Below are 20,803 nucleotides of genomic sequence, written 5' to 3' on the forward strand. Positions count from 1 at the left end.
TAAAAGATGACCAAACAAACTCATACTTTATTAAGATGTTCAGTTACTTCTACTCATGTTCACTCTATAAAAACAAAACACAATCACACTATTCGAACAACAAAAAAAACAATTGCCTAACACAGCTATTCTCTCCCTAGGAACAATACAAATTCGTGTACGACACTTTAGAAGAGCACGTCGTCTGTGGAGTGTCATGGTTCCCAGTGTCAGAGCTCTCGCAGAGACTGAAACAGAAGTCTCAGAGAGACCCGGTGTCGAAGCTGAATGAATATCAGAAGGAGTACCAGCAGATCTGCAAGCAGACGCCAAGGTTCACGATAGGAGATTGTGCGGGAGGACACAGAGGAGATAATCGAGAGAAGAATCGGGATGTCCTTGTTGTGCCACGTAAGTTGTTGACATTTTTTAAAATGAATTGATAATCTTTCTGAATGATAAAGTAACTACTGAAGTTCTGTGTTTAATAACTTGCACGAATAATTGCTAGTACATGAAGAGAAAATTCTTTGCACTAAATGAATTTTCCAGTTGGTTTCCTTTAGATAGATCACGTACTTATTTTGATTGCCCAAAAAAACGATAAAATTGCCTAAGAAATTATGTCTTTTTTCGAGTAACTAAATCTTCTTGAGTATATTTCACCAATTTCTTCTTCAATGAAGTTCTTTGAACTGTAAAAAGCGCAAGTTATATTTTAACGGACCATTTTGTTGCAGCCGACAACTTTCGTCCATACCTAACGTCGTTCCAAGGCAACAGTTTCACGGACTACATCAACGCTGTGTTCGTAGACGTAAGTACTTCATTAATCTGCAGAAACCTTCATTAAGCTGCTACCAGGAACCAAGGAAGCATAAGCTTAGAGGAGGTTGCGATACACGTAGTACTTAAGTTATATTATAATCATGGAAAACAAAATGACCAGCGGAGATGTCATAACGCTATCTACTAAGAAACGGGGGACGAGGAACATTACCGACCCGGACATCATTTTTTAATATGAAATCACTAATCAATCAAGACCAATCTTTGACAGATTGGTTTTGATTTGACAAGGAACCTAAACGTTTCGTTAGTTCTAGTCACTGACCACGCCTACCGTGCGTGGCTTGACCTACAAGAAGGCGCTTGACCTACCTTCCCTATGGCATCTCCGCTATCTCCTTCCTCCATGGTTATAATTGTATGTAGCTTGCAAATGTAAATTGTAGTAACAAGCTCATGTGAGCGTGTTGCAATGTAGTTGTTAGCTTGTCTAACAAGATGGAAATGTATAAGTGTGTGTATGTTATGATAGTTACTTGATACATGGTAAGTGTGATTTCCTTTATTGCATTTTGCACGTTGATGTACGTGTAGATATGTTAGGAATTATTTAGAACCTATATCGAATCCAAGTTCACCGACAAAATAAACGTCAGTTTTCTTAAACCAACCGTTTACTGTGATTTTCTACGTTCAATTTTTAAAGTAATCAGTTGTTTTAAGAACAACGGGATAGTATGTTATCGGTGCAAATGAGCCTTTACTTTTTTTATAAAAAAGAACCACAAATCTTTCATTTATGCAATCAAAGAAATCAATCAAAGTGATTATTCTCCTTTTTTACGAACTACGAAATTCAACTAAGCATAAGTATGTACTCTGCCTAGCTACACACTTTTACGCAGAAATACCAGAAAGCGTAGAATAGTCACGCTCCTGCGAAGCACAATTTTATTCCACAAATGCAATTTTCTTAGAAAAGTGTCCCCTGAGTTAGTGGGAAAGTTCATCTTTTAAGTTAATGCGACTTTATTATGACACCGCACAGTTACTTGTAGTGTTAAAAGTAGGAATTCTTTGAAGTCGAGCTGTGGTTTCTCCGTACTTATGAATTTAATTTTTATAGGAGAAAGATTTTATGCTTATCATAGGAAGAAATGTTCGCCAATACTTTAGTGATTTTCTTTAATATATTCTTTTTATTTTTTATATGTTTATTTTCAAATTATTACCTCCTTCACAATAAATGTAATTTTCCCTAGTATTTTCGATGCTGTGAAGGGTTACGGCCGCTTATCAGATCATCGATATACAGTGTCGACTCCTTTCGCACTTCTTCTAAATCATTCATATATTTTTTGCATTTAGTAACCCCGTGTTTATCATGCAGGGTTACACCAAACCCCGGGAGTACATAGTGACGGAGTGGCCTCTCGTCAGAACGCAGGGAGAGTTCTGGTCCTTAGTGTATGACTACGAATGTGCGGCTGTCGTGGTATTGTGCGTGCCTCCTAAGAACTCTGTAAGTACCATAATTCTGTTTATAGTTTCCACGCAGAAATGAAAGCTTTCATTCTGAATAAGCTGAAATTCGAGAATTGTGTTAACTATAAGAAATCACTTCGGTGTGGACCTTTGGTCTATGTTACATTTTACCCTATTCCTTTTAAATCTATGTGTATCTTCAATATGAATAAGTAGGTCCCACTACCATATTTACGGTAGTGAAGAAGAGCAAAATACGGTAGTGGGCCTAGTTCAGTCAGGCTTAACTGTGAATATTAACCAAGTACATATAGAGGTATTAACCAAATTCTTATTTACAGCAACAATTCCCTCCCTTCTGGCCCGAGGGTCGTCATTCCAAGAAGTACGGACCCGTGTTCACGATAGACCACGTCTCACACAACCACTATACCAACATCAAGACTTGGATATTCAGAATTAATAAGAAGGTAAGAAATTTTTCCGACTACAATTCGGCTTTGAGTGAAAACCTCGTAAGTGTAGAAGACGTAGGTAGCTTACTTTTTGAAAGAAAGCCGTAGGATGTTCTTTGCAAAATTACCTTCTTAGAAACGCAAGGAGCAAAAATACATTTACGAGGTCTCACTCAAGACGACGAATTGTATTAAAAGTAATGTACCTAATTTAGAAGTTCGTGAGGATACCTAGACATAATAACAGTTAAGTTTTAACAACCCTCAATACAAACGTTTTACGATATATTTTACTAACATAGACGGTTTTTACGTTTTCTTCATTTGAAGGTAAAGTTGCTGAAATCGTAAATTGTTGTACAAAACAATTTTACTCTAGTTGGTTTTACATCTTTTGCAAATAACTCTTAGATATTTAGGAGCTAGGACGATAATGGTAAATCATCATCATCATCATCTCAGCCATAGGACTTCCACTGCTGAACATAGGCCTCCCCCTTAGATCTCCACAGGTACCTACAATAGAAGATACTTAGAATCATCTTAACCAGTTATAACCAGTTTCAACTTCCTTCCACCAGATCATATCGCTCACGGAGCTAATGGCAGGCGTGAAGGCGCCCACGAAGACGGTGCAACTGTTCCAACTGACGTGCTGGCCGATGGGTCACAAGGTGCCTTCCTCCACCAACTCGCTGGTCGAGCTCATGAACATGGTGGAGAGGTGGCGACAGCGCACGGACTACGGACCCGTCTGCGTTGTGTCACCGTCAGTATTCACCTTAATAGAAATGTTCTTATTGTGTTCAGGTTTCTCCTTAAGGGTCCTAAGTACATAATGACTGTTTGTGTAGGGATGGTCGGAGTCGCGCCGGTGTGTACTGCGCGGCCAACGCGTGCATCGAGCAAGTGATCCAACACGGCGAGGTGGACGTGTTCCAAGCAGTCAAGACCGTGCGCCGACACCGCCCGCAGCTCGTCGAGAACATGGTATGTATCGAGTTTACACAGTATATATCTGTAATGTATTGTAAACATTTCTATAACACGTGTGTCTTCCACAGACCGAATACAAGTACTGCTACGATCTAGTGCTTCATTACGTGCTGCACTATTTAAATAAAGACATGAATGAAAAGAAGTGAGAGTGCGAACTTAAGGACGAACTCTGGTTCATCGAGTTCGGCCGCGGCGCAGCGCTGCCCACGACGCCCGAGGAGACTTCCCCCGCGGCGCCGCGCGACCCCAAGCGGGCGCGGCCCCGCCGGGGACTGTCGCTGGACCGCCTGCTGCCCGCGCCGCGCCCGGTGCTGGCTCACGCCGCCACGGAGGAGCCGCGCCGGCCGCGCCGCGAGCGCCCGCCGCTGCGCCGCTCCTTCCGCCTGGACGAGCACGACGCCGCCGCCGCCGAGCGCCGCCGCGCCTTCGTCCGCGGCCCGCGCGCGCCCTCCTTCGACGAGGGCGACGACTGCGAGTGCGCGCGCTCCTCGCTCGAGCGCTCGCAGCCGTCCGACGCGCCCGACGATGACGAGTACGAACCGGAGTTCGCCGCCTCCCCGCCGCGCGCCGCGCCCCCGCCCCGCGCCGGCTCCTCTGACCGCGTGCTGCACGACGTGTCGCCTCGCGCGCCTGCACGCGCACATTCACAAGGCGTCTTCGAGCGACGCCTTCCCAAGATATACAAGTTCGGCCTCATGGACAAATCTAAAAGGGCGAGCTCGAGCGCCCTCTACGAGCGAGCAGAGAGATCGCCTACCGAAGCGTTCTACAACGCGACCGGCTCTACACGGCTCAGCTCGCAGGAACTCTTTGAGAAGTTTTGTTCCGAGGATTTCACTTCTTTGTATGGACGAGAAGACGACCGGCGCCGCCGGCCACCGCACTCGAAGTCGACGGGCAGCAGCGGGTCGGACGTGCGGCACGAGCGCACGTGCTGCCGGCGCGCGCCGTGCGGCTCGCAGCCGGCGCTGGGCCGGCGCCACGTGTGCGCCGCGCCGCGCTCCGACCGCTCCACCGACTCCGAGGACACGTCGCCGCGCCGCCCCGGCCCGCGCGCGCTGCCGCTCGACCCCGACGCCGACGCCAGCCAGATGGACGACTGCTCGCGATCTGCGCCTCTGCTTAGCCCGGACAGATTCGAAGCTCGCTTCACATTTGATATATCTGAACGTAGCGAGGTCACATCAAATCGTGATGAAACTCCTTCTGATGCGACGGAAACGCGGAACTTAACTTTGTACGAGGAGCCGCACTCGGACCGCACGAGTCTTTGTGAATTATATGATGCGGCATTTTCCTCGCAGCGACCGTCGTTTCGGCGAGACGGGTCTCGACGCCGTGCCGGTCCTGTGGACTTGAGTGCTCTCGATTTCCGTGCTATTGATGATGAAAGCCCGCGACACAGTCGTAGGACTTCTCAGCGAAGTGTGGACGATACGTTGAGACAAAATTCAGAGTCCAGAAGTTGGGCTTCTGATTCAGTGTTCGCGACCCCCGAAAGACATCCAGTGGGTGACGTATCACCATCCTCCAGTGGCACTCACCACTCTCTCACAGTGCCGGGAGACTCTCCTCCGCGCGCCGACTCCGCCGCGGCAGACTCCACGGTAGCGGACACCACCATTGCTGAAACGACTGTTGTGGAAGAAGAGCCGACCAGCGTGATCGAACGAGCCGAGTACGCGCTGGCGCTACGGCTCGGCCGCATAGAGCTGGACGACGAGGTGTCGGGTCGCGCGTCGTCGACGCCCGGCAACAGCGCGCGGCTGTCGAGCCGGCCCTCCATGCACAAGCTGGAGCCCATCGAGCCGGAGCGGCTGTGCGGCGGCGCGCGCGGCGCGGAGGGCGAGGCGCGCGGGCGGCGGCGGCGCGGCGCCAGCGAGCCGCGGCGGGCGGCGCGCTGCTTCCCGCTCTGACTGCGCGCGGCGGCGCCGCCGGGCCGGTCGCGCCGCAGCCGCCGCCGCGTGGCCCCGCCCCCCCGAGTGCCTTCCCGCGCCGTGCGCCCGGCGGCCGCGTCGCCGTACCGCGTGCTGCGCGCGCTGCGCCGCTGGCCGGCCCCGGCCCGGCGCGCTCTCGTCCGGCCGACGCTGTCCCGCTGTACATTCGACCCCCTCCTGTTCCCGCCGGTCGCCGGACTGTAACTGCCAAATTTCTAAATAAATGTAACTATTCATAATTTCGTCTAGGTAAGTAGTGTAGCGCCGTCTTTTTCGGTATCGTTAGGTAGGCAGTGCCTAAGTCGACTACGTGCGTAGAGCGTAGATTCTAAATCTCGTAGATAGAAATTGTTCCCGGGGCAGCCGCGGGCACCCCGGTCGCAGTCCACGACTGACACAGGGTCATCGTTTAGCTAATTACACTTTAATTAATGCGCTGCCCACACTGACGCGTGTGCTCCTATTAAATTTCTCTCTAGCGGGAATTGTTGATAATAATTTTACGGTACCATTCTATTAATGGTTTTATAGGATTCCAGTCACATCTACATGAAATAGTTGAGCCAAGAATAAGTGAATGAATCAGTTGCAACAATGGGCCGCGCGTGAGTGCGGGCAGCAGAGCCGCGCCGCGCATATAACGAGCGATGCGAACTAGTTAGTACATAGTATATAAGTAAATACATTACCTTTAGGTGATTTATGTGCTTTTTATATTGAGCTGAGGCGTATCTTCACGTGACGTGGAGTTTCTGGGCACACGTCGACTACCGCAGTTAGACTGAAGCTGGTACTGTTCTGTAAAAAAGTGTTTCAATATTTAACGTTTTATATTCTCGATACCTTACGTTAAAATGTTTTGGTGTCGTATTTGTCGATGTTATTCAATGTTTGTCTAGTTTATTCCAATGTGTTAAATATATTTTATGTCATTACCGTATTACACATGACGATATATAAAATTATATATTATTACTATTACGGATTACGTGTAAGCTTGTAATTTGCTGGGTATTTCGCAATGATATGTCGATATTTAATATTTGCAATATCGTGATATATGTTTTTATACTTACATATATTTGAAATGTGCCAATTCTTCCATAGTAATCTATGTTGAAATATAAATATTTAGTCATTTATTGTTTCTGTGAATATTAAGCTTCACTGAGTGAATTTACTTTTCGTTTAATTTCAAAGTTGTTGGAAACTTGACTGTTTAGTTTTTAATGTTTGTAATGTTATCCTGATAATATTTTTTGTTGTTCAGTTGTTAAGATATGACTATAAACGTTATTTTTATATATTAGGTTCGGTGAAATACCATTTCAATAAATGGAACTTATTTTGAATTATATTTAACGGGCTTCAAGTCCTCGTTTGACGTTTAGATAACAAAACTTCCAAATATTTATTTTAGTGTACTTATAGCTCATCCGTTATTGTTGTTCTTCCATTATTTATGAATTGAAGTAATATATAACTTAATATAAATGGATATATATTTAATTATAATAATTCAATTAAATATTTTTAAATGGCGATGTCCAAGTATCGATGCTTGAAATTTTATAAGTCATTGGTATCAGTTCGCCATGAATTGATGAACTTATTTTATAGTAAGCACGGCTTATTATTGTAATATTTTCTTAAGCCTTTTGATGTTAAAATTATATTTAAAATTTAGTTTATAGTTCGTCTACAATTATATTTATGCAAATTGTAATAATTTAACGAATGTAACGCACAACCTTAAGCCAATCCTAACATTTACTAATATAAAATATATGGTAATACCCTTTTGACTGCAAACATTTTTATAGTGCAATTTTTTGAACAAGTATACGCTTTTCAAGAAACTAGCAGCTAATTTAGAGAAAAATAGGATCAATGTCAATAGTGAAAGTGATTCAAATTTTTGTAACCATAGAGTATTTACCAGAGTCTAAAAAGCTTTTATAATGTCTTTAAATTGGACACGCTTTGCAAAAAATACGAATTCGGAATAATATACAATTTTGATAGACGATAACAACTGTGTTGGCGACTGTACAACGTTTTTAAAAGACATTATCGAGAGTTTTATGAGTTTGTTTTTTTATGTTTTGAAACTACTTATGTGAAAAGGGGTGGTAATAAGTTTTTTGAGCATCTTTTGTAGTAAAAAATATGACTTGACGTACCTGTAAATTTTATTTATTCAACTTTTTAACATCTAGCAATATAGGGAAAATCTGAAATTCCAATAGTTTAACAAGACACTGATGCTTAATTTAAGTTATTTCTGCCTCTGTACATAATCCGTTTGGATAAAATTATATTACTATGTTTATAATTTAAATATTTATTTAATAAATAGTTACAGTAGATATGGTGTTGTAAATGCTTTATTGTAAGTTAAAATTTCATGTGGACCATATTCGATGTTTTTTTAGTAATAGTTATCTATTAACATGTGAACAATTTTCTTTATAATTAAGTAAAAAAAACTTTGAATATAATGACGTCTCGCCGCACCGACCATCTTTATGTAAATAAATTAGAAAAAAAAAACTAATTACGTAGTCAGAAGTACCTACTTATACCAAATTATGAATATTGTATACCATATACATATTAATGAATTTGATTATTTATTATATATTTAGGAGGAGGTGAAAATTGTAACTATTACATAATTTATATAGAAACATTGTGATTTCAAATTTTCAACTTCCAAAATATTGTAAAATAACTTATTGAAATATTGTTGTCATAAATGTTATTTGAAAAGGTAATTTTAAAATTTATACATGGAACTTAATGGGAAATATATTTATTTGTTGTATAAAATTATTTGTTTCATTTCCATGCCTACATGATCATTTATCAGGTATACATCCTACTTTTTTATAAAATACTGGCCGTTTTTCCGCGGTTTCATCCGCGTCCCGTGGGAGCTACTGCCCGCACCGGGATAAAATATAGCCTATGTTACTCGCCAGTGGTTGCCACAGAATGGTCATCGCAGGCGGGGTAGGCCCCGAAAGAGATGGCGGGACGACCTGGATGCCTACAACCCTGATTGGTGGGAAGTCTCTAAAGATCGAGAGGTGTGGAGACAAAATGGGGAGGCCTTTGCCCAGCAGTGGGACAGTACGGGCTAAGAAAAAAAAAATGTTCCTCGCAGATAATATAGCTTTCTAATGGTGAAAGAATATTTAAAATCGGTCCCGTAATTTTTGAGTTTATCCATTACAACCAAACAAACAAACAAAGTTTTCCTCTTTATAATATTAGTATAGATAAGCGTTTTCCCTGGGTTTCACCATTCGTGGTTTTCACCATTCACAAAGATCGTTTGAAGAATTTAAGAAAAAATAACTCAATTTACGTACAATTTGCCAATACGACGAAAAAATACAGTAATAAAGCTACTGCCCAGTAGGCACTCGCAACAACAATAAAAGTCCGCATTATAACTTAATTAAAACTTTATTAAGAACCTTGTCTCGTAAACAATAATTTGTGAAACAGCCTTGATCGCCCGGGAGACCGCGGAATGTTATTAAGGAAAAATATTATCTGACATTATCTAAGAGAAGGTAAAACAGAAGTGTTATGAAACTGAAGTTATGTATGAAACCTACGTGCAGTATCTTTTTCTTGCCGCCATACTTCTATTTCAAATATAGACCAGGCGCAATATATTTTGAAAAAAAATATAATAAGGGTAATTGGAAGACAGCATTACAAAATTAAATAAGATAAAATCAAGACCACAAAAAATAATGATGAGAGTACCAGCACAGTGCACACTTTTAGACGTCCGACAGTTTGTACGGGCTCATAAATCAGTGTGAAAATTAAAAGTTGTCCGACTAAAAATATCGGGTTAACTGTCAGTGTGCGGGTGTTAAAAACACATTGTTAGCTATTCAAGTTAATTCAAGTGAAATCGTGTAGGTACTTAAATTATTTGCAATTACATAACGCGTATACTTGGCGCCTGCCGTGTTACAATTAGCACGATAATTTAACAGCTTAAATGCGTAACACACCCTTTAAAACATAATTGTAGCCTACACACTAAGATTGGAGAAATTTTAGCCCATTCTAACTTTGTGTCGCGGTTTCACAAAGATTACCACGTACATAAGTATTTGTGCTTACGCCACTTGAGGGTAAAGTGGCATAAATATGAACATTTTTTTACTACCTGATTTTGTACATAATCCTGGCCACTTCTTATTTCTTTTAAATGTCAAAATTAAAACTACCTATCACGACGGTTTTGCATTCGTTCGTCTGTAGTCTCGTGTCGCCTGCAGTTCTATACCGCGATATACCTACCTCTAAAACTATCTCCGTATCTAATTCTAGTAATTATGTAATCTATAGAAATATTTATATTTACTACTAGCTCCTGCCAGCGGTTTCACCCGCATCCCGTGGAAACCTCTGCACGAACCTGGATAAAAAGTAGCCTTTAGCCTGCCTCGATAAATGGGCTATCTAACACTCAAATCGGTAGTTACTGAGATTAGCGCGTTCAAACAAACAAACTCTTCAGCTTTATAATATTAGTATAGATTTAAATAATTTAATATAAATTGGTCACCATCGCTGTCGACTGGGAGCGTGCCCAGAATAAGTCAGTTGTTCATCTTATTGATAAACACTTAGATAAAACACGCCCGTTTTTTAAACAACTGTTTAATTTTACTTCATTTAATATTGCAGCAAAGTTAAGCACACATAAAATTGCGAACAAATAGTTTCACAAAACAATATCAGTAGCAATACTACTGCCATCCATTTACGTATTCAGTAGAACGAGCACAAACTAAACGTTGATTGTAACGCTAATCCGAAATGGATGACATCGGAAACGTTTTTGTCAGTTCACCGGCTGCGGTCGGATGTGACGTCACTAGGGAACATGGCGGATATAAATCATAGCGCAAAATAGACGTAGATGCGGCTGTATTTCTGTAAATATATATAGTTGTACCTATACATGTAAAAACATTGAAGTTTGATTTGCCTCTAACTAAATTCATTAAGTACCTATAATATTTTTAATTTTTAGAATACTAACCTTAACCACCCCGCCTTGACTGAAGTCTTCTTAAAATTGGTATCTGAACCGAAAACAAGTTTTTTTTTTCTTAAAATTAAAAGACAAGGTTAAATTAAAAAGGAGGATATGTCTAAAATCTTGATCTTTGAATCTCGATGACTTCGGTACTTACATAAACTTTGTCGTTTAACCCAATGAATTACTGTATCTATACTTACTTATAATAAATCTGTAGAGAGGTGAATTCTGTACATTGAATATATTTCCAAAATAACTATCAGGGGGTGATTAGTGATCGATACTGATGCCAAAAATGCAATCAGAAAAATTTTTGTCTGTCTGTCTGTCTGTATGTTCGTTATGGAAACAAAAACTACTTGACGGATTTCAATGAAACTTGGTACAATGATTCTTCATACTCCTGGGCAGGTTATAGGATACTTTTCATTACGCTACGATCAATAGGAGCAGAGCAGTGAAGGTAAATGTTGGGAAAACGGGAGAAGTTACTCCATTTTTTAAGCTTCCGTCGCGTGTGCAGCCCTAATGGTTACAGCTATACAGAAACTATGTATGACGGAAATGTTCTTCATAAAATTATGTAAAAAATATCCCATGACAGCATATATCTATATTTTATGGTTGACTCACAATAACACGTAAAACTCTCGGTAGCTTAGCAGTTCGGAGCTTTCTGAATATATTTGTCTACTATTACGTTTATAACACTCTCACTCGCACTAATTAAAAATAGTTAATAGTATTACCTATTCATTAAAAAAAGAATCATATAAATCGGTGAAGAAACACCAAAGTTATACATGAAAAACGGATAAGCCATCGCGCATGAATACTGAATCACGCTATAAGGATCATTTTTGTGTAACTGACCAGAACGTTCAACCTTATTGCGCGACTTTTAGGTTTTAAATAATTTATTTTAACTTTCTTTTGTTGTGATTTTATAAAATAGGTACTACCTATTAGTTATTTTGGTAGTGTTTAAATATTCGTTCAAATTACAAATTATTAATAGTTTACATTTTATTTCTTAAAGTAGTAGTAGGTACGCATAGATTTAGATAATTGGAGGGGCTGGTGTTTATTATTTCTTCCTCTCTTTGCACGAAGTCCGACTCTAACGCGGACGAAGTCGCTGGCAGAAGCTAGTTATAAATAAAACCGTTTATTAATGTGTTAGTTAATATACCTGCCTAAGTTGAAGAAAAACTTGAAGAACTAAAAACAATAAAGTTAAGTTCTAAAATTATACACAAGCTAAAAATTACCCTAGAATAATTCGCTATCCTCAATTTAGTGCTATGCAGCCCAATTTTATGGAAGCGAGCAAAAAGCCGGGCTCTGCATCCATTTAATATGTTTTCCTAAGTAATGCAATTTGTGCAGCGGCGATATAAATTAGTACGGGAGCATATAAACACTGCAGTTTTGGATGTACATAATACATAGTTATGAGCAAATAAAGTTGCAAATTTACGAGATAAAATCGGGGAATTAAAAACACAATAAGGAGAGAAAAATAGAAAAGATAGCTGTAGCAAGAACGACTTACCTACTTCTCGCGCTTGGATACAAACAAGCATTCATATGATACTTTTCTGCTTTATATACCTAAGTTACATATCTGTAAGTTTTCATCAAACCTGTTCAACATTTTTTGTGTGAAATAGTCACAAAAATCCACACCATACACACTTAAACATGTATTGTATGAACTACAGGTATTAATTTTCCGTTCACATGAATGAATGCCACCTTTAACTATAAACTCCTAAAAGTTTTAACAGCTTTCCTACACTTTGTAAATAATATCCCCGCTTAAAACTATTGGATACTTTGTCAAAACTGGGCCAGCGAGAAAACAGTGGCATAACTGAAGAAAACTCATACTTGTGAAATAAGTTTACAACAGAGCTTTGTGTTCCAATAAAAAAAAAATGTACAATGTTATATGAATAAATTAAAGATAGTTAACATTAACAGAATAGTATACTTACTGGTTATATCATACTCTTCATCTTGCGAGCCTTTTTCCTGCGCCAGATTCTGCTTTAAAATACCGCCAAGAACTCACGTCACTCCATTTATTAATGAACACTCCATCCTTAAGATGAAGTCATGCCGCAAGTTACACCTGGCTTGCCTACTCTTTGGGGTTATAAAGTACAAAGAACCGTCCTATATGTATAGCAAACTTAGCTTGCTAGTAAGAGAGAACGCCCGGTAAGACAATGCTCAAAGCAACTCTCCACGGAACCGCACCGCACTGCGGCAGTTTTAGGTACGCTGCTACTAAATGCTGGAACAATATTCCCCCGCCAATAAGAAATGCCAAAACTCTTGGTACTTTTAGAATACACCTTCGAAAGTTCCTCATTAACTCACAAAAAGAACTTGGTATGACGATCTCAAACACGTCCATAATATAGCGATAGCAGGTACCTGCCGTGATGGTGTTTCGTCGCCGTATTCCGGTTCACTCGTAGTCTGAGAGAACTAATACTAGTAGTTTACCTAGTAACACATTTCTACACTTCAATATTAATCATAGTTCACATTCAAGCACAACACACACACAGAACATAAAACACTTACTTCAAATACACACAGCACACACACCAATAGTCTACTCGACGTCCTTGCGTCCTTTTTAGGGATCCAGCAGAATACCAGCGTCAGGTATTCTACCTGACACATGCTGAATTGGACTCCCATTCGGTGCAAACGTAAGACACTGCAGCGCGCCGTTAATCTCTGATTGTATTTCATATTTTATGTTTCTCTTTCTACCCACTTCTTGTTTTATTTTATTTTTCTTATTGTGTATCTTTGTGGTGTCTTTTTGTTTATCTGAATAAATGTTTTATCTATCTATCTTATCTATCTTCCTGACTATGTCGGGGTCGGCTTCCAGTCTAACCGGATGCAGCTGCGTAGGAACCAGTGTTTTACAATGAGCGACATACTACCACAGATTACTATATGATACTTCCTCAAACTAATATTAAGAATGTGAAAGTCTAGAAAAACTACCTACTTAACCGATCATCATGATTCTTGGTGGTACTAGAATGAATATAGGATACTTTTTATTGAATAAAAAATAGACTTGCCTATAAAGTTTGATAACTAAGAGACCCGTTAATAACCAACTTTGTATATCATCTATCACACCAAGAAAAAAATGCCTTTCCATTTTTAACACTATTTACTTTTCAGACCACGTAGTATATAAACTATTTATTTGAATTAGACAGCCGACGTTGGACCAAACGTGTTTGAAATAGGATTGTCAGCCCGACAATGCATACTAGACGAACCGGCACATAACCAGTATAGTGAGACCCCTGATTTCAAACCAGCTTTCCCTTGTAAGGTCCGTGGTTGGAGTATCAGTGGAGGGTGTAGGGGTCAGGTAAAACTGGTGGTGTTGTATAGAACCGCTTTGTTAGCTCGTGCATAACACAGGGGTAGTATGCGTTAAGGGGTCTACACACCAAAGCCGCTGACCCGGCGGCACAGCCCGGCGGCACGACTGCCGCGGCATGTGGTGTTCTAGTAATTGTCAAATACTCTATGAAAGCCGGCGGCATGATTGTACAAAATACGGCCGGCGGGTTGGGCCGCCGGGCTGTGCCGCCGGCATCAGCGGCTTTGGTGTGTAGACACCTTTAGAATAAATACAAGTAGCTTTCATTTTGATTTAATCCAAGTTTCCTACTTAGTCTTTGGATTTTTTTTCCATCATTTTCGTAAGTATATATTTTATTGGTGACACTGTTATGATAACACAACATAATCAAAAAGGTGAAGGAAAATGGACTGTAAAGCCTGAAATCACCAACCCACAATGAGCAAGCGTGGTGATTAACGCTTAATCCTTCTCCGTGTGATAGGCGGTCTGTGCCCAGTAGTGGAACGATAAGAAGGCTGTGACCAAATAAAACAAAAGAGTTACTTAAACTAAAATCCAACTTCTTTATTTATCACAGTAAAACACAATAAGTTAAACATCATATAGGTAACTCAATAATTCCGCCAGTCATTCAATCTAATAGCCATGGTGTTTGTAACCGCCATGGTGGTGGTGGCTGTGTCCTCCGTGGCCTTCAGAGCCATGGTCGCCGTGACCTTCGGACCCATGGCCAATCCCACAACCACTACTAGGACCTTGCCCCCCAAACCCACCTTGAGGTCCAGGTCCGCCAAAACCACCTTGGCCAGGTCCGAAGCTACCAGGACCTCCCGGTCCAAAACCCTGGTTGGCTCCCTGAGGAATGTTAGATCCGTGTTGGGGGAATCCTTGTGTGCCTTGTCCGAAGCTAGGTCCGCTTTGTCCAAATCCACCTTGGGGTCCACCGAATCCGCCTTGGGGACTGCCGAAACCTCCTTGGGGATTGGCAAAACCGCCTTGGGCACTGCCGTATCCGCCTTGGGAACTAGTGTAACCCTGGTGGCTGCCGAAACTAGCCTCGTTGCCGCCGAATCCACCCTTGCTGCCTCCATAACCGCCTTGGTTGCCGCCGTAGCCACCTCCACCGTAGTGAGGGAATCCTGTTGATAGAGCAGAAAGTATGATCATCTTACTCGTACTGTATGGTTACTAATGTTAAGAGATATACTGGTGGGAATTGAGCTTAATTTACTTATTATAATGACAACATAGAGGAAAATATATGTATAATAGTAATATTCCTTACTTAATATTATTATATAGCACTTACACTCCAAAGTTACAGAACCGAATTAAATGAAAGTTAGGTACAGGCCGAATAGAGCTTGAGAAAGGACATGAGCTACTTTTTACCAGGTAGCTGGAAGTGGGTGGAACTGTAGGGAAACAGTCAGTAATAAAGAAAACTTACCATAGCAGGCTACAGCCAATGCCAGGACCAAGCAAGCGATCTGAAAAATAAAGAAATAATTTCCAATCAATAATCGTGTGTAGAATCACGTATCGATCACTTTTACCAGTCACTTTACTATCATAAATCTGTTAAATAGCTACAGTCTTTTTATTTAATAGACTTATGAAAAAAAGTAATCTTTTAAAAAATACTTCAGTAAATTGATATTTAATATTTGCACTTTTCACAAAAAGAAACTCACTTTGAAAGCCATATTGTTCAAACAGAGATTAACAAATAGCACGATAGTTTCACAGTATATGTCGAATTGTTTTGAAATATCCCCTTATATATAACTTTCTTATCTAAATCGTCTGACCTCGCAGATGTTCTCAGAATAAATTAATACGATACAATTATAAATCCACTAGCTGATACCCGTTGTTTTGCGCGATTTGGAGAGAGCTGAGCGAGGGTAACCGAATCTTTACTAATATTATTTAGCTGAAGAGTTTGTTTGTTTGAACGCGCTTATCTCAGGAACTACTGGTTTGAACAATTCTTTCGGTGTTAGATAGCCCATTTATCGAGGAAGGCTATAGGCTACTTTTTACCCGGGTTCGTGCAGAGGTTCCCACGGGATGCGGGTGAAACCGCGGGCAGAAGCTAGTAAAAAATATGTACCTACTTAGTCTTCCTTGATGCTGGGATATCTAAGATGCCAATGAGATTAATCAAATTGATCAAACAAGTTTTATACATTAGCACATAACTGTGGAACCAACATCTTTCTTATATTATGCATGAGAAAGATTGCATGTATGGATGTTCTAGGTACCTCTACCACGTAAAAAAACTACTGAATGAATTTTGATGAAAGTTAGCAGTTATATAGTTCATTTATCGTGCAGGTTACTTTTGATTTGTTTGCGGAAGTAGTGCCTTCGAGAAGCGAGTGAAACCGTCGACATATACTAGTAATTAAAACATACGATCAAGACCCAGACGATGAGTCCCTTATCGTCTCGGGAATATTTATTTACAAACAAGCTTGTACCTAAAACCATTATCTCTCGATTCATTGAAGTTTGTGACATAAACGGTAAAAAAATAGATGACATAAACAGGAAAATATCCTCAAAACTCATCAACAATAACCACTTAACGTCTGGCCTCAGAATTATAGGTACCTACTCGTACTGTCAACAGTCCAGGCCCGCAACGCGAGACCATTGCGTCTCGCCAGTTCACATCACGACAAAGCTTCCCGCAAACTTTTCATACTTTGTCGAAAGAAAACATGTATTCCTATATGTTTTCTCATTAAAAGCTTTTCGAAAGCTCATTCAATCATTAATGTCTAAATATCAACAGTAAAACTTCTGAATTATTCTTAGGGAATAAATCCAAAAATATTTACAAAAGTTACATTTTGATTATATTCTAGTCTAGTGGTCGCATTGCTGTGCTCGAGATCTCCGGTTTGTCCACCGGGTAGGATCCAAATCGCTTAGAGGGTTTTAGAAACTTTCACAAAGCAGTCTGGAGACTGAATAATGTCGATTGATACACTCGTACATCGCAGAGCACGTCTTGCGCTTGATCTTTCTCCGGTCGTGCCATCCCATTGGACTATGAGAGTATAGGAATAGGGAGTTAGGGAGTACATCATCATCATCATCTCAGCTATAGGACGTCCACTGCTGAACATGGGCCTCTCTCTTAGATCTCCACAGATACCTGTTGGAGGCGACCTGCATCCAGCGTCTTCCGGCGACCTTTATAAGATAGTCTGTCCACCTTGTTGGTGGACGTCCTAGGGAGTACAGTTGTGTTTGAATTTATTCTTGTTTAAGTACTATAAATGTCCTCATCTGATTGGTTTTAACCATTTAGGTGAATAGTTAACTTCTAATTCAACTAATTCCTAAATTTTCTAACCCTAGAACTCATGCTCGGATTCAATTTTATTGGAATCATTTACAATGTAAACTGGATAACTAAAAGGTCCCAGTACAGTCCAATAATAAAAAAAAGATTAAACATGATGAAATAATGTATAAACCATCTACATTTTTCCAAGATAACCTAACGCATTAAAGGTGCTATCCATTGATCCGTAAACAAAAGAAAAAGTATATGTAAACAAAAAATTATTTATCACAGTCAAATATAAATTACACAAGTCAAATACAAATCAAGTAACAAGTAATCTAGTAGCCATGTGTTTTGTAACCTCCGTGGTGGCCGCTGTGACCTCCGTAGCCTCCTGAGCCTCCAGACCCAAAGCCACTGTTGCCACTTGGTCCTCCAAATCCACTGCTACTTCCATGAGATCCAGGTCCGCCAAAACCACCCTGGCCAGGACCAAAGGCTCCCGAAGGAATGTTTGATCCGTGTTGCGGCAATCCCTGTGTGCCTTGACCGAAGCTAGGCCCGCTCTGTCCAAATCCGCCTTGGGGACCGCCAAAACCGCCTTGGGGACTGTTGAAACCGCCTTGGGGTCCACCGAAACCGCCCTGGGGGCCGCCACCATAACCACCTTGGTTGCCGCCGTAGCCACCTTGGTTGCCGCCGAAACCTCCTTGATTGCCGCCGAAACCACCTTGGTTTCCACCGAAACCACCTTGGTTGCCGCCGTAACCACCTTTGCTACCACCGTAGCCACCTCCGCCGTAGTGAGGGAATCCTGCAAAAAAAACACCTTACATAAGTCCCGAGGTTATTGGGAAAGGATTCGAACAAACGAATACTATTCGTTCTTCGAATTATTTAAATAAGTTTACCCAATAAATATTACTAAAATGCTACATACATGAGATCATCAACATAAGACGATATTATTGACCCAGTTTCTAATCGTAAGTTCAATGTATAGCAGGTATGTACATATCTAGTGAATTATTGCACAATCGTTGAACAGTTATCCCGTTTAAACCTATAGAAATAACCACTAATGTTACTTATAAAACTACTTTATTTTTCACATCCATGAGAAAATAATTGCATGACACAGTGGGTACCTCACAAATGCATTCATGGAAAAAAATTCACATTGGAATTAAGAACTTCAGCACAAAACGAAACTGGTCTAAGCGCTCCAAATAATAGAGAGAGATTAAAACAAAAGAAAAAAACAGTTGGCTGACGAAGGGAAGAAGACAATGTTTGAGAATGAAATATATACCTGTTTGAGTACTTACCGTAGCAGGCTAAAGCCAGCGTCAGGACTAAGCAAGCGATCTGAAAAAGAAAGAAATTAATTACTTATATTATTTATAATTTGTTCGATTACCAGCACTATTCACGACAACTAAAATCAATTTAAAATTCATTAGAAATAATAACACTTTCATTATTTAAATGTAACTTATTAATCAATTTAAATTATACTTTAATATACATCTTCATAGTTCAATTATTTTAATTACATATTCACAAAATTTGAATTTTCACGAAAATACTCACTTTGAAACCCATATTGTACAAACAGGGTTTAACGAATAGACAGATAGTTTCGAACTGTATGTCAAATTGTTTTGAAACATTATCTTATATACAGGTTTGTTATCTAAACCGTCTGACCCCGAAGATGTACTGAGAATAACACTAGTTGTTTCCCTTGGTTTCGTCTGATATGGGATCATATCTAACTATATGCTTCACGGACACGATAAAAGTACCTAGGAAGTTTTATAGCTAGATTAAAAAAAAAGTGTTTCAGATCGGTTGGTAAACGATGGAGATATGGGCAACCAAACAAACAGAAATACTAACATCCGAATTAATATTCCTCTCTTTTTTGAGAAGTCGGTTGATAAATAGATTATAGAATGCGACCAACCATTTCATCACCGTAATGTTTATTTACACCTATTTTTTTCCGCTGTTTCACTCGTTTCTCATGGGAACAACAGCCCGAATGTGGATTAAATATGGCCTGGCTATGTTACTGCTACATATATTACTCAAGGATAATGTACAGTCAACTTCAGGTCAATGGTAACAGTTTTATAGGAAAATCGTACTTAGTACTATTGAGATAAGGTGCATGACAGTTACCACTGATGTGCCGTCTACCGTACATACCTCTAGGTAACTAGCACGGATCAGCCAACAGACTACGTTTGTACTTACATAAGTACAATTCGTGCCAAATAAGATTACGTATGAAGACAATCATTATACTCCTTGCGCGTTTTGTTCATACTGTTGAAAAGCTGCCAGACACTGCGCATGCGTAAGGCGTCAAATGGCTAACTTCAGAAACTCAAAGTTACTTGGCGCGAACTGTAAAACTCCAACAAACTTTTACTTAGCTTTAGTTATAACTGTTTCCAGCCAGTAAGTCTGACACACTATCCAATGGGTATCGGGTTGCCCGGGTAACTGGGTTGAGGAGGTCAGATAGGCAGTCGCTTCTTGTAAAGCACTGGTACTCAGCTGAATCCGGTTAGACTGGAAGCCGACCCCAAAATGATTGGGAAAAAGGCTCGGAGGATGATGGTTATGTAAGTGTTTCCCTTCGCTGTATGTATCTGTTAAGGGCCAGTTCCTAGTAATGGCTGCCTCAGTGTGTACATTGAGGCAGTAGGTAAGAGAAGACATAGGCTTAGGAAGTATGTTGAAGGAGTACCTACATTTTTGAGTGTATAAGCACAGTATAAAAGGAACGTAAGGAGCAGTGATTAAATAGGGGTAGTACATGAATAAGTGACGACTACATATTTAATAATTTGAAATTTTGTATTATAGTATGTACCCATAGGTATTTGTAGTTCAGAAAAAGACTGCTTTACTTTAAGTTCTATAAAGTACATTCTTTTCTGTAGTAAAGAGAAAGCTTTGATAAGAAAGAATTATTGATAGACTTAGATAGTAATTATCCATCTATTTACTATCTACCTACGATTAATTTACTTGTGTACGAAGTCGAGAAGAAAATGCTGGGTCAAATAATTCAATAGATCTACATAGTATAATCATGCGCAAGTATTTCTAGGTACCTACTATTCACAAATACACTCCTTACGATTTGTTCCAGCGTCTTTTTTACATGACTAGCAGTGTACCTGCTATTACGTCATAGTACAGTACTAAATTAATGAATCATCCCAAATAAGTGAACTAAAAAAACATCGAGCCATATTCGTTAAGATAACCCCAAACTTAAGTAGGTATAAAGGTGTCATCAGCCAAAATCATCTTCATCCGTAAATAAAAAAAAAA

The 20,803-nt window shown here is 40.2% G+C and overlaps 2 protein-coding genes across 3 annotated transcripts in view; one reads left to right on the plus strand and one right to left on the minus strand.

Moving 5' to 3' along the window:
* The window catches only part of Ptp36e (Protein tyrosine phosphatase 36E), a 160,857-nt gene extending 156,945 nt beyond the window's left edge, over positions 1-3,912 (plus strand). For both annotated transcript variants that reach the window (XM_064037990.1, XM_064037991.1), the window contains 7 exons: positions 141-390; positions 720-796; positions 2,159-2,290; positions 2,595-2,723; positions 3,290-3,477; positions 3,563-3,698; positions 3,773-3,912. In XM_064037990.1, the coding sequence (XP_063894060.1) occupies positions 141-390; positions 720-796; positions 2,159-2,290; positions 2,595-2,723; positions 3,290-3,477; positions 3,563-3,698; positions 3,773-3,853 (993 nt within the window). In that variant the 3' untranslated portion in view covers positions 3,854-3,912. The remainder of the gene's footprint in view (positions 1-140; positions 391-719; positions 797-2,158; positions 2,291-2,594; positions 2,724-3,289; positions 3,478-3,562; positions 3,699-3,772) is intronic.
* A 10,769-nt stretch (positions 3,913-14,681) lies between these two features.
* On the minus strand, positions 14,682-19,149 carry LOC110378326 (uncharacterized). Its single transcript, XM_064038267.1, has 6 exons — positions 19,043-19,149; positions 18,778-18,817; positions 17,793-18,263; positions 15,837-15,919; positions 15,593-15,632; positions 14,682-15,281 (listed from the first exon to the last, which is right to left on the minus strand). The coding sequence occupies exons 1-6, from the start codon at positions 19,052-19,054 to the stop codon at positions 14,779-14,781; spliced, it is 1,149 nt and encodes a 382-aa protein (XP_063894337.1). The 5' UTR covers positions 19,055-19,149; the 3' UTR covers positions 14,682-14,778.
* Positions 19,150-20,803: the final 1,654 nt, after the last annotated feature.

Source organism: Helicoverpa armigera, chromosome 15 (genome assembly GCF_030705265.1).
Source record: "Helicoverpa armigera isolate CAAS_96S chromosome 15, ASM3070526v1, whole genome shotgun sequence".
Lineage (NCBI taxonomy): Eukaryota > Metazoa > Arthropoda > Insecta > Lepidoptera > Noctuidae > Helicoverpa > Helicoverpa armigera.